This window comes from Cornus florida, unplaced genomic scaffold (genome assembly GCF_030987335.1).
Source record: "Cornus florida cultivar Cherokee Brave unplaced genomic scaffold, ASM3098733v1 CherokeeBrave_3.0.0_Hap2_Chr06, whole genome shotgun sequence".
NCBI lineage: Eukaryota > Viridiplantae > Streptophyta > Magnoliopsida > Cornales > Cornaceae > Cornus > Cornus florida.
Genome location: NW_026775576.1, coordinates 91,076,792 through 91,091,182, shown reverse-complemented (window position 1 = coordinate 91,091,182; position 14,391 = coordinate 91,076,792). Strand labels below are relative to the sequence as shown.

At 36.2% G+C, this 14,391-nt stretch overlaps 2 protein-coding genes across 2 annotated transcripts; one reads left to right on the top strand and one right to left on the bottom strand.

Moving 5' to 3' along the window:
* Positions 1-2,509: 2,509 nt before the first annotated feature.
* Positions 2,510-3,185, top strand: LOC132315022 (protein RESPONSE TO LOW SULFUR 3-like). The gene has a single exon (XM_059813778.1). It carries the CDS (start codon positions 2,633-2,635, stop codon positions 2,990-2,992), a length of 360 nt encoding a protein of 119 aa, XP_059669761.1. The 5' UTR covers positions 2,510-2,632; the 3' UTR covers positions 2,993-3,185.
* A 3,691-nt stretch (positions 3,186-6,876) lies between these two features.
* Positions 6,877-14,110, bottom strand: LOC132312837 (chloroplastic import inner membrane translocase subunit HP30-2-like). Its single transcript, XM_059811368.1, has 6 exons — positions 13,699-14,110; positions 12,866-12,981; positions 9,704-9,830; positions 7,694-7,842; positions 7,257-7,319; positions 6,877-7,172 (listed from the first exon to the last, which is right to left on the bottom strand). Exons 1-6 carry the CDS (start codon positions 14,011-14,013, stop codon positions 7,133-7,135), a joined length of 810 nt encoding a protein of 269 aa, XP_059667351.1. The 5' UTR covers positions 14,014-14,110; the 3' UTR covers positions 6,877-7,132.
* Between the last annotated feature and the right edge of the window lie 281 nt (positions 14,111-14,391).

Here is a 14,391-nt window from a genome sequence, read left to right as displayed (position 1 = left end):
CTATATACAGGCCGCCATAGTTGAGTAACTATATAAAAGAACTCTGTGTGACAAACGTATATTGTAGACCCTCTTTCAGTTCATTTTGAATAACTTTTAACTGCGATAAATGAGTAATTATTATAATAGTAAATAAATTGCTTTTCAAAATATTTGGGCAACGACATAACATAATAATAAGAAGAAATGAAATGCTGCCAAAGCAATTAATCAGTATAAATCAAAATCTCAAATAGCGGCAAAAAGTAGAAATTTCCCGATGATAAAAATAACCAATCCATGTCAAGCCACGTGACTCAAAGGAAAGATGGAGAGTACAAATGTTCCAGAGTATTGTGAAAGTTATTTGTAAGAAATAAGAAATAAAAAAAGAAAAAGAAGAACCAATTCATGAAATGGTTGCGGAAGAGAGAATTTAAGAGATACTTAATTCACGATCATATAGGAAAATTCACGTTCTCTCTCATATATATTTCGCGCCAAAAATGAATATTAATTACCGTTTTCTTTTAACTTCACGTTCTCTCTCATCTTTTTCTTTTAACCTCAAGTTCTCTATCATATATTCTTAATTCCACGGCAAAGAACATTCATTTTTGACGCGAAATATTCCTCCAATCGTAGGAATGAGCAAAAGAAGAGATTGGGAGGAGTGTTTTTTGGAAAAGATGGGGGAGATAAACGTTGTTAGAGTTTAGAAAAAATTCTTTAATTCAAAACGGTACAGTTTTTAACATTTGGTAAATTTTAATTCCTTATCTCAAAACGGTGTATATTTTCTTTAAATTAGTTGATGTGGTTTAACACCAGCTGTAAATAGATTTTAAATGTCACGTGTCAATCAGCAGCGAATTTAACTTAGGATAATTTATAGAATATGTAACTTAAGGGATCCAAGTCTGAATTCATTACATAAAACCTTCTTATTTTTGTTTATATCATGTATAATTTCTTATGTTTATATTCTAAGTCTGTTTTTAAGGAGTAAAAATATATTTTCACCCAGTCAGCAAGCTGCCAACTAGGCACAGTCCCTAGTGAGGTCCATCAATGCACAAAACTAATTTGTGAATCCTTTCGTAGCCTAAGAGCATCTCCAGTCGTTGTGTAAATTTGATGTGTCATAATGAATTTACACAAGAATTTTGAATTATTTAATTTGAGCTTCAACGGGTATTTTATATCTTTTGTGTAAAAATATATCTCCCAATAATAACTAGTCAACGTCATGTCAGGATCCCACATAATTTTTACAAACTTACTTAATATATGGCTGATTCTTTAATGGAATGAGAAAGAGGGATGAGAAATGAAATATGTTGATCCGGTAGTGTAAAAATGTCTTTTATACATTAGTGATGTGACAATGTATCTTAAAAGACAGTTAAAAACGAAAAAAATTTACACATCATAAGTGACAGTTTATATTTTATACAAAAGGACATTTTAAAACACCAATTGCTCTAAGTGGTGGGAGGGATTGCTTCCGGCCGTTGCCTTATTAACTTCAACCCTTTGTACCTTCAACTCCACTAATTACTAACCTTTAACAATCTTGCCATAATAATAATAATTCTAATTCCAAGATAATGCTTCCCAAAAGTAGAAATCCATTATTATCCGGTCATTATATTATTGACTAGACAAAGTAAAAATATGGGCTTTCAATTCAAAAAGCTGGTATTTTTTTTTTTTTTTACAATTAAAAATTTTAAAAAATTGTACAAAAATTTGTTTGGTTAACCTTTTTTGAGAACTAAAAAGGCAGCTACCTGAAAATAATTATTTTATAAATCATTTGAGTAGTGTTTTTAGATTGATAAATCAAGCAAACTCAATATTAATATTTTTACCAACAAGGTATATTACAAACAAAACATCCCTCTTGAAGACCACCATGATAATAATAATAATATATATATAGGGTCTAGCTATTTGGTTCAATTTAAAAAAAAATAATTTTTAAAACTCAGAAAATAAAAAATTATTTTCGTAAAAAATAGTTCTTTGTATAAAAAAATTGTACAAACAGAATTTTTGTACAAATGGTTCTAGTCTCCCCAAGAGCTATATATATATATATATATATATAATTTGCCCATACCCTTTTTCTTTGAGTAGGCTCTACAAATGGACTGCTTCTAGTGAACTGCATGCGGACTCGGAAAATGGCAGCACTCTTTTGAGGATTGTGACCCATCGTCCATGGTCAATTTGCATTTCTCAAATTTATTGTCCGCTTAAAACAAATACACCCCATATGCATATAAATTTATACATACGCACACACGTAGCAGGCAAGAAGCTGCAGCTATTTGCCACATAAAACAAATACACAAAATCCAAAAAACAACCTCAAAATTCCATATGAGGTGACGATTCTGGAATTAATGGGTTCACTGGATGTATATTGACCAAAAAAGAAGCAAAGTGCAGACGCATATCTCTTATTATTAAATAACTAATAAACATCTTGCTTCCTATAAATCAGGTACATTGAACCTGGACATCTTCTTTTGGGCCTATAAAACCACCCATCAACTCTCGATTGCTAACAGAAAACGCAGTCTTTTCTGATCTGACACACAGCATTAGCATCTCAGCCCCTTTACTATTCCTATTATTTCGGGAAATGGCTCCAACCATAGCGTTGTCCTCTGCACAGACGAAATCGCACCGCGGGACTCCGCCACCAGCGGCGGAGGCGGAGGAGTTGTTGATGAAGAGGAATGAGGAGTTAGAGAGAGAATTGAGGAAGAGCGTTGAGAGAGAGGAGAGGACGAGGAGAGAGCTGGAGAGGACGTTGCAGAGGCTGAGGGTGGCGGAGGATGCGGAGGAGCGGCTCTGCTCGCAGCTCGGCGAGCTTGAGGCGGAGTCCGTCGACCAGGCCCAGGCGTATCGGGCTCGCTTTTTGTCATTAATGAGTCAGCTTTCCGCTGCGCAAAAGCTTCTTCAAACAGCTTCGATTAATTCTCCTCTCCCCAATTATTGAGATATATATATATATATATATATACACACACACGCAATCTTTCATTTCAATTAAATTTTTTTTTTCCCCTTATGCTAGCGATTCTATGTCATCTGAATATGTTAGTCAAAAATTTCGATTAGACTATTAGGTATGAGAATTATTATTATCATCAATATAAATATTTATACAAGTTTTGAGTAAAATTTGTTTATATTTTTGTGATCTGTTCATGGCTAAATCGATAATATTAGGTTAATTTCTTTGTCTAAATACTCTTAATTTGACCTTTTCTTTTCTTCCAATAATACTGACATATCTTTAGATTAGAGAAAATTTTGACTTTTGAAGTTTAAAAATATCTATCAAATATAAAGAGTTGGTAATACTGCATAAATTAAATCTTTATGAAATATAAAGAGTTGGCATTATGCATAAATTTAAATCTCATGAGTTTTGATTTATCACTATCAAGGTAGATAGTTATAGAATTCGAGTTCTAAAGGCCAAAGCGAATGCATGAGTTAGGTATGTACTTTTAACAAATCCAAAAGAAAGAAAAAAGAAAAGTCCTACTAAACTGTGTTACATAATTGACTTTATGTTATTTCTCCAAAACTATGCCTTTTACAAATCCTTAAAAAAAAAAAAAAAAAAAAAAAGTCCTATTAAACTGTGTTACATAATTGACTTTCTGTTATTTTTCCAAAACTATTTTCAAAAATCAAACCAACTAGATCCACAATTTTGAAAAGTATTTAGCCATATTTCGAATAGTCCACCAATAAATGGTAGCAATAATTATTAACAAATAGAATGTAAAAGCAATGACAATTTATTATTATTATTATTATTTCACTAAAAGAATACTATAGGCCGCCATAGTTGAGTAGAAAAAGAACTCTTTTATGTGAAACATATATCGTAGACCTTCTTTCAATTCATTTTGAATCAATGAATAATCAAAATATTTGGGCAATGACATAACATAACAAGAAGAAGGGTTAATTTCACCTCTTGAGGTTGGTCAAATTTCATACGGAGATATTTTTTGAAAATAAATATTACTCACATTATAAACGTTTGATTTATTTTTCACTCACACCACAAACGCCACTTTTTAATGGTGTCAAATTACTTTTCACATGTAAAATTATATTTCTACCTATTTGACTTTGTATTTGACTTACTAAAAGGTTGTTTCATATATAAAATGACTTAAATACCCCTAAGATCCATTTTAAATGTCCAAAATATCAAAAAAATTGAACCCATTTCTCTATCCCTCTTTCTCCCACCAAGTATATATATATATAGCCATCACTAGATAAAAATTTCAAAATCCATTAAACAAAATACCATAATTACAAAGAAAATATAAGTAAATAGTGATAAATTTGAGAATTTGCACTACAAACATATTGAATATGTATATAAATGCACAACACTATAACCAAGTACAAATTAATTATATATATATATATATATATATAATCAACTAGTAATGAAAGAGCAACAAAGTAATCAACCTTAATGTCACGGACCTAGAGATTTGGCGCAGCGGCACGGCCCATGCGGCACCAAGGCGTTGCTTCAGCTCGCGCAAGCGCCCTGGTCAACCACCATGACCTGCTCTCCCAAGGATACATGCTGACTGGTTTCGGCCTGCCATGGCCTCGTCAGGGAAACGGCTCCAGCTTCCGACCAGTTTGTGCAGGGATTGCCAACTCCCTTCTTCATAGTCAAGTCCACAACTAGCGACAAGCACCTCGAACTGAACTGAGTCGACATGCCTGAACTTTGAAGAGGTACCATCTTGTGGTCCTGCACGCCCCTTCCCTAGAACCATTCCCAGTCAATGAATGTTCTTAGCCAACTAACATGCGTGTCTTCTATGCTCATGGCGTCATTAGGAATCGGATCGTGACATTCTCCCCCACCCAAATCCTGCGACGCCCTCGTCGCAGTACAGCGCTGACTCCACTGCGTCCAACATTCCAAAGTTTCTCTCCTCCAAGTGGTATACTCGCCTGCCTACCATCGCTTCCTTGTACAACCCCTGGCTGCACTCGCCCAATGATAGGGTTTCGGGCTAAAGGGACGCCCACTTCTTCGGGACGCAACCCCACGTTATGCCGCCTCCGCGACACCCCGAGCAAACAAGGGCCCTCCGGCTGACTTGATACCCGCCCTTCACAACGGTTTGCACGCCTCTTGAACTTGCAAGAACTTTGGTGCGCACGGCCCTCCGGCTTCAAAGGATGCATCTTCATGGGGAGATGGAGGCTCTCCTCCAACAGCATTGATTGCCCACCGACGCATTAGTGCACCCACTTCATTCTCAAGACCCCCGGATCGACAAGGGGGCACACCTCTGTGCTTTTCCCCAAGTCCTGCTCTGATACCATTTGTCACGGGCCTAGAGATTTGGCGCAGCGGCACGGCCCGTGCGGCACCAAGGCGTTGTTTCAGCTCGCGCAAGCGCCCTGGTCAACCACCACAACCTGCCCTCCCAAGGATACATGCTGACTGGTTTCGGCCTGCCATGGCCTCGTCAGGGGAACGGCTCCAGCTCCGACCAGTTTGTGCAGGGATGGCCAACTCCCTTCTTCATAGTCAAGTCCACGACTAGCGACAAACACCTCGAACTGAACCGAGTCGACCTGCCTGAACTCTGAAGAGGTACTATCTTGTGGTTCTGCGCGCCCCTTCCCTGGAACCATTCCCAATCAATGAATGTTCTTAGCCAACCAGCATGCGTGTCTTCTATGCTCATGGCGTCGTTAGGAATCGGATCGTGACATTAAGCTAGTAATGAAGGATCAACAAAGTAATAAACCTTTGGGCCAACAAGATAGCAAAAGGATAGGTGATTGTAAAGAGAATATTGCACTGGCCTGGTAGCAGTTTTGGGTTTTGAGCCCCCTTTTGGTATGTCCTGATTCGAGAGGGGTGACTTGCGGCCATCCGTATGCAATATACATTCACGATGTATATATATACAATTCTTGAGAGATATCAACGTTAAAGGTGTGTTAGAGTTTTATAGTTTTGGGTAGGAAGGTTATATGAAAGAGAGACAAATGTGAGTTAGTGAGATGAGTTGAGAGAGATCAAAAGGTGAAAGTCAAGAGAGAGAGAGAGATTTGTAGGTCAGAGCAATTAATAAGGGTAGTTCAATCATTTTAGATTTTTAATAATTTGAATTAAGATACAATAATAAATGAGGGTAAAAATGTCCATTCATATTTTATTAACGATGTTAGAGACGAAAAAGTAATTAGGGGTCTAAGTGATACTTATTTTCGAAAGATGTTTCTTTGTGAAATTTAGTCAAACCTGAAAGGGTGTTACTGAAATTAACCCTAAGAAGAAATGAAATGCTGCCAAAGCAGTTAATCAATTTCATAAAGTTGCCCATGCTCAGTAGTCAATAAGCTACTTATGGTTATCAAAAATATTTATCTACAAAAATACAAAACATTTTTTATTTATTTTTAACTCAGTTTCAATCAAAATCCAAAACAGCAGCAAAAGGTAGAAATTTCCCGATAAAGAAAATAACCAATCCATACCAAGCCATGCGAGTCAAAGGTATAATCACATTTCAAAGCGAAAAATGGAGAGTACAAATCTTCGGGAGCATTGTGGAAGTTATTTGTAAGAAATAAGAAAAGAAAAAGAAGAACCAATTCATGAAATGGTTGCGGAAGAGAGAATTTAAGAGATACTTGGAAGCAGAACGGGCGGCCATGGCAAGAATCGCAATTAGGATGTTGTAAGCGAGCGGAATTGTGGAAATTTGCCACATGGTAATTTTCCGGCCCTGAACAATAGACATCCATGTGAATTTATTATTGTTTTTTGTTAATGGAAGAAACAGATAGTATTGAGGAATTGTGATATTAAAACATTCAACGATCACGTGCCTCTGCTATACTTGTCCATTTCTTGCAATTCAAACTATTCAGAAGCAGGATATAAAGCTATAGCAAACTGTCTACCAAGAGGGTCTAACACCATGCAACCCAATAACAACTTGAATATAAGCTAAACCGACAAAAAAATGCCGTTATCTCTACGTACAGAAAGCATATAAACTATTCCTGAAGAACAGATGTGTAACGTTTTTGGGCAACAGACCAGTCCAGTGGCAGCAGTTCAACTATGCCGCCCTCTTCCTCCTTTCAGCTCCGGGTCCCTAAAGACAGAAATCCAGTCACTTCTGAGAGTTACCTTAAAATTAAGAGCAGAAAAAATTATTCATATGGAGCATGGTTCAGACCTCTCAATGTGATCAAGAATGAGGAGCCTTGGTCCAGGAGGGATTTTGACATCTCTTAGAGCACTGAAACACAATCATAGCAAATGAAAATCATCAGAATGCACTGACACAATCAATAATTGATCGTAGGGTGTGAGACACGAGTAAGGTCCAATCACTTGCCAATCAGTGAGAAGGCAATCATCAGCACCCACACATAGCGTCTTAATTAATTGATTGAAACATCTTAACTACTACTACTTATAATGATAATATCTACTCACAACGTGAAAGATACCACTGGGCCATTAGCCCAACTGGTATAATCTCTCTCCCCTCAAAGGGGAGGTGAGGCGTTCGAGCCACAAAATGGGCATTTGTGGGCGCGCGTGAGTATTTACATAACCAAAATAAATAAATAAATAAGATAAAAGAAAAAGAAAAGTCCGAGTACTTGCCTATCTGTCAGCAAAGGCAATGTGCTGTCAGTTAACAAGCCTCTCTTGAAATTCTTCTCATAATTCTGGAGGCCCAGGTTTGTCAACATGCATCGTGTTTTGTTATAAAAGATATCTTCGGCTGGTGGTTGAGAGAACTTCTGCCCTAGCTGCATGAGCCATGATCACATGGAAAGTGCTCTTAGCATTGTAAGTACCAACGCAAACACAATGCTGATTCTTGACAAAGTTTTCATCTGGCTCAGCAGGACCATACAGCAAATGAGGTGTGCAAAAATATAATAATCATGTAAATACATGTTACATCATGCCTTCCTTATGAAGACATTCATTCAGGTGGGAGTCTCCCAATCTGCAAAGGTAAATATGAGAATTTTTGTGTCCGTTAATTGGACATGTATTTCCTCTTCTCTATAACAATCCCATGCATAACATTTTAATGGCACTCCAACCATATTCTTTTCAATACAGAAAACACTACCAAGCCAATGTTTCAAAGGATGGTACGGCCCTGCCAGTAGAACTGTCCAGACAGGAAATTGGCTCTTAGTGGGTCTTAAACCCCTTAATAAACCCTCACCAAAAAGCATTTGATTTATGAAAACTATAGGGAGTGCTGGTTAAACCAGTAACCCATACCTTTGGGTGCTATCACCAACCTTGCAAGGGAATGTGTTTCTGTGCTAACCATGTCCGCTAACAAATCTATAGTGGACAAATTTATAATTTGGATTTTCCCCCTCCGGGATGGGTTAAACACAGTATTGATGGCTGTTCTATGGACAACACAGGCCAAGCTGAAGCTGGAGGCATTATGAGAGATGGTGCTGGCAGATCGCCAAAGGGCTCTTCTCCCTAGACTTGTAACATTACTTCAGTACTCTTGCTGAACCTTGAGGAATTATCATGGTCTCATTTGGGAAATGGATGGTTTGGTGGAATCAGATCCAGAAATTGCTATTGTGTTGTTATCAGGAAACACATAGGAAGCTCACCTTTTATGGACCCTGATCCAAGCCTGCAAGGAAATCATGGAGAGGGAGCGGGACTGCAAGCTTCTTTACTTATAGGCAAAAGAACTTCTACCCCGCAGCTTAGGCAGATGGTTTAACAATATCCTCCCTCAGATCTAGGGCATAGACACCCCTCGACTGGTGTATGCTTAGTTAATTCTCACATTTGTTGCACCAAATTCATATTTGATACCTTTTCTCTCTCACTATCCTCCCTCATGTCTAGGGCATAGACACCCCTCGTCAGGTTTATGCTTGGTTAATTCTCACATTTGTTGAACCAAATTTATATTTGATACCTATCTCTCATCTCTCTCTCCAACAAAACTTTCCAACACAGAAGCTCAGAATTAGAGAATTGAACACGACTACATACTTATTACTATTTAATTAAAGACAGACGGTTCCTCAAATTGAGAAACTAATGTCCATGGATAAGAAAACTAGCGTGAATAAAATAGTAAGGATCATGAGAACTTTTAACAAGTTCCGTAACAATATTGAAAATTAACTCGTTCTTCTATTCTCATTCAGTTATAAAGGCAGACTCTTCTCTAATGTGTCTAAACAGATGTCAAATACAAGTGGACACAAATATAACGTAGACAAGCATTTGACATGCCAATTCTCAAAAACCAAGCTTTTAGTTTTAAAATACACTTCTAATTTCAGAAGGACCATGCCACTTGTGTAGTTCAATTTTGGCTTACAAATATACATCATAATGCTAACACCTATGATCAAATATCTATTGGTTGGTACTACAACAAATTAGTCAACATAAACATAACTACCAAAAAAACCCCAAAACTCCATATGAAGTCAATAAGCACATGCACTGCACCACACAGATAGGTCATGTATAAAACCAACAAATATGAAAATATAGATTGCAGAATGTGTTACAGAAATTAATAGCTATTGAGTTGAAATTTTTTGCATGATAGCAAAGAAAGTGCTATTCAAAGCGATAATTTTTTTTACTCTTTATTATTACCTGGAAAAGTCCACCTTGAACAAGAGCAAAGAAAAGGCCAGATGTGATAACATTGGCTGCCTGATTTGGTCCACCCATGCCACTCACTAGTGAAAACATGGCTCCAGAACCAAAAGCTGCCACCATACTGCAATGACAAATTAATAATCTCAAACCAATATATTGGCATAAAAGTAAAGACAAGGCAAGAAAGATCATCAAAGCAACCAAATATTAAGCAGAAGAATACATAAATATGCATTGGATAGAAAGGTCGGACAACCAGTATGCAATCCTAATAAAAATCATCAACTAATACATAAATATGTATTGGATAGTAAGCTCGAACAACCAGTATGCAATCCAAATAAAAATTAGCAACATATAGTTGAATAATGAGCTATATACCCAGTGCATTGTATTTCTTCTACATGCTTGATTGGTCGATGACTTTGAAAATTTGCCAAAATAATTTTTTTCAGATTCTCATTTTAATCTCTATCTTTTTCAGTATGAATTCTCGTTACATAATTTAATTTTTACAAAGTCATGGTATATGTTGAGCTTGGTGACAAAGAAACACAAACATACCACTCAACCATGTTAAATAATATCATTCTTGTTTTCAAGTGCAAGTTTCAAGTAAAACCATTCATGTACCAAAATGAAAATATAAACTATTAGTGAAATTGACCGTCATTGCATCTCTAATCGTAGTGCATGATCAGCACTAGTTTGCCCTCTAGGAGATCGATTATACTGAAATCAGAACTATGGGATAATATAAAGGGCTTAATATTCGGTCTTAGTACCAATATTTATAATCCTATATAGCATAATATACATAAAAATATATGTATGTCCACACAAAATACCACTCTCAAGTTTCAACTGCCAATGTAATGTGTTTAATACTACATAGCATAATATAGATTAATATATACATATATCCACACAAAATACCACTATCAACTACCAATGTTATGTATTTCTTCAGTAATTCTGTTAAGGTGTCTTATTTTGAGGAGAAGAGGAAGTCTAAACCTCCTGAAAAAGAATTCCTCGGGGTTAACAATCTTCATGCTCAATTTTATCGACAAACCTGATTTAAATGCAAAGAGACGCACAGCCAACACCTACATGTTTGTAAACATATATTCCAGTGAACTAGACTTGGAACTCCCACATGATCTTACAATATTCTACAAACAATCCACTATGCACATACTTCACTCGCATGTGCTCTTCGTGAACAGTTAGAATTCCATTGGAGAAATTCAATATAAACACAAACCCTACTCCATTGCCCTTGTACGGTGACATGTGCCACGCAAACCCATGCAATATATGGGTATGAGAGAACCATCTGAGTCACAATTACCAGAGACAGGATACACTGTCTTCCACTTTTTAAGACACTTCTTAAGAGCAAGAAATTTTACATCAAAGGACCCACGTTTGCTCATCAAACTCAAAAAAGCAAATATAAAGCGACAGCCAGAATCTTGGACAGATATTATTAATCCAGATTCAACTGATTTCAGCCTTCAGAATTCAATATCAAGTAACCAATAGGATGAGACCCAAGTACCATTAAACAATAATCTAGTACGTCTAAAAGAGGAGGCACTTTTTCAATCTATAATAACATTAACGTAAAAAATCAATAAGGAATATGTCAGTCGACATCTAGGTAAGTTGTCAGACATTCCAATGACAATTATTTTTGTTAGATGATAGACATATAGATGAATGCATCGAAATGTCAAATACAAATTAGAAAATTGAAACTAATTTGCCTAGATTTATTTAGTACATTGCAAACAAAAAGGCCGATCATAAGTTCGGCTAACATCCTCCTCAATTGAAAGAGATTAGAAGAAGATAAAACTATTTTTAGAATGCTTAAATTCTTGGATTTGTATGAACAATGAAGAATCATTACCAATATATGTCTGGAAACCAAACTGCTACAAGGAGAAACTTAATCGGTTCGAAATTTTATCTGCTCCTACAATATCTTGCTTCTAAGCAGAAAATGCATATTTTTTTAAATAAAGTAAGTTCACATGGAATTCTTCTTTAAATTCAGAGAAAGAATATGAGAATTAAAAACTCTATTTGATAATTCATTGATGAGTATTACATCCAATTTATAAAATAGGATTAGCTAAAATAGGTAACAAATTACCTACCAATTAGCCCTAAATCAAGGAGTAAATAATTCAATCCTACAGCTGTACTATAAGAGATAAAATCTCAACAATTCTCTATAAAGATTAATAAATATCAACAGAATATGAATGATTCAGGCACGCTCAGGTGAAATCCAAAATTCTAGCAAGACTTCAATTTCTGGTAACTGGCAAGCATGACAAAAACCAAAACCAACAATTGCAGAAGCTCATTGCTATATTACAAATTAATAACGCACAAATTATATATGCTTCTTCAGCTACGCTCAGCTTTACCTAAGCATTCATTTCTGTTCAAATGGGAACGAAAAAATTAAGATGGCACAGTCACATGTCTAAAAACAAATGTATGACATAAACACAATTATATACCTACACACACACACATATATATAGAGAGAGAGAGAGAGTAAATGGCTGAATTACGTAATGACCCCAAATGGCAGAACCCCCAGAAGCAGATATGCTATGCTAGTTATCTCCTAATGCCAGTAAGTTGATATATGATCAACCCATTATTATCCTAATGGTTTGTACTCATATATGTTTTACGGCTACCGATTTGGAAACAGAAATGTAACTGAGGGTGATTATGATGTTGTTAATAGTTAAGAGAAGATAATGCTTAGTGTTTATTACAAATGTTGATACCCAAGTGCCAAACAATAAAGTGATTAACCAACAAGGCAGTAGACTCTTCTACCTATTATAATTTTTAGCAATGTGACTGTGGCAATGCATGCTTCGCTTTTTATGCCTAAAAATTTCAAAATTTGTTGGGATTTATGATGCTTTTGCTTTATACATCACCCTATTTTCCAATGACAAGACGGATAATATCAAGTCAAACCAGTTCCCATCATCACCAAATGAATGCCAACATATTGAAATGCCACCAATATATGAAAAAAATCTACATTTGAGATCCTAAAACAGAGTGTATGATCATACAAGAAGAGCCAGAATAAAAAAGCAATCAAGGATTCACCTGGACTGCACATCCTCCTTGCCTCTTAATCTTTTCATGACACAAGATAAGCCAGCATTAACACCTGTCATAACAGCGAAGTTGCGGGCTTGTACCAATGGACCCCCTGCAAGAGCCTGCAGGCAAATTAAGCCATTCATTACATATCAGGAAAATCTGATTATTGACAGGCAGAGAATCGGATTATGTTCTTGGATTTAAAATTAGAGGCCCTAATTCCAATTTCATGGTTTGGTTCCTTGATATCAACCATATAACGTTATGTGTAAAATTCCACTAACCTCGAGTTCACAAGTACACGGTATACAAACCTCAAAATGAACTTGAGATTTTGAACCAGTCATATGATAATGGAAATATCCTCAATTCAATAGAATTTGATACCAATCGTATGATAATAGAAAATTCCTTATTTCTATAGAATTTGATATAAGCAAGCATAGAATCCAATTTCATTTTGCTGTATCAATTCAAAGTTAATCATTCAGCTACCAGTGCCTAACCCTAATGACAAAAAATCATCTTTCTAACCAATAAAAAGTAACATCGCTCCAAATTATACATACTAAACAATCCAACAATAAAATACACTAAAAAGAAAAATCTGGGATTTCAAAATAACTAATTAATCATTCTAGCAAACGAGGTTAAGAAAAACAAAAGAGCTCCTCCGGAAATAAAAACTCAAAAATCAACTGATGGAGTCAATAATAGCATCAACAACATATGCAGCTGTGTATAGAGTCTACAAGACGAATGCACACATACATATATATATGTATGTATACATGTGTGTATATGGTATAGATAGACATGAAGAGGTAAGAATGAACCTGGGCTTGCTGGAAGGAAGCCATGGCTTGGGGACTGAGTGAGGCGCCTTGAGGAGGAGGAGGAGTGGGGAAGGGGGAGGCGGAGTCGCCAGTGAGGGTACCCATGAAGGCACCGATGGCGGCGCCCTGGGCGGCGCTGGTGGCGGTGACGACGGCGGCCTCGACGGGCAGAGACTGCTTGGCCAACCACGCCCTGAACCCAATTTCCAATTCCTTGAACTTGGCTTGCAATTGGGTTATTGGGTTCTGACTCTGTGGACTCACCAATCCCTTCGACATTTCCACTACCATCACTCCTTGCTTTCCATCCCCCATTTTTTTTTTGCTCCCTCTTCTCTGCTCAGATTTTGGGTTCTCAATAATTTTTCAATTTCGCCTCTCTAACCTATATTGGATAATTTAGCCTGAAACATGTGGGTAGCAAAAGACAAAACACATGTCCATACTAGGGCTAACATAGAGTGTATTTCATTTTTATTTTTATTTTTTTCCCTTGGATTTTTTTTTTTTTATAAATTTTTATTTTTATTTTTTATTTTTTATCCATTTGTTTATGGAAAAAATATTGTTGATGCCAAGGAAAATAATAAAATTGGAATAATAAAAATAATATTCTTTTTCTCCATTTGTTTATGGAAGAAAAGAATAATTAGTATACCAAGGTAAATAATAAAATTGGACTAAAAAATATAA

Coding starts and splice junctions, on each gene's coding strand:
- LOC132312837 (XM_059811368.1), bottom strand. CDS start 14,013: ATGGGGGATGGAAAGCAAGGAGTGATGGTAGTGGAAATGTCGAAGGGA. Junction 9,831..12,865: donor AAGGAGGATGTGCAGTCCAG/GTGAATCCTTGA, acceptor TTGTCATTGCAG/TATGGTGGCAGCTTTTGGTT. Junction 7,843..9,703: donor TTCAAGGTGGACTTTTCCAG/GTAATAATAAAG, acceptor TGGCTCATGCAG/CTAGGGCAGAAGTTCTCTCA.
- LOC132315022 (XM_059813778.1), top strand. CDS start 2,633: ATGGCTCCAACCATAGCGTTGTCCTCTGCACAGACGAAATCGCACCGC.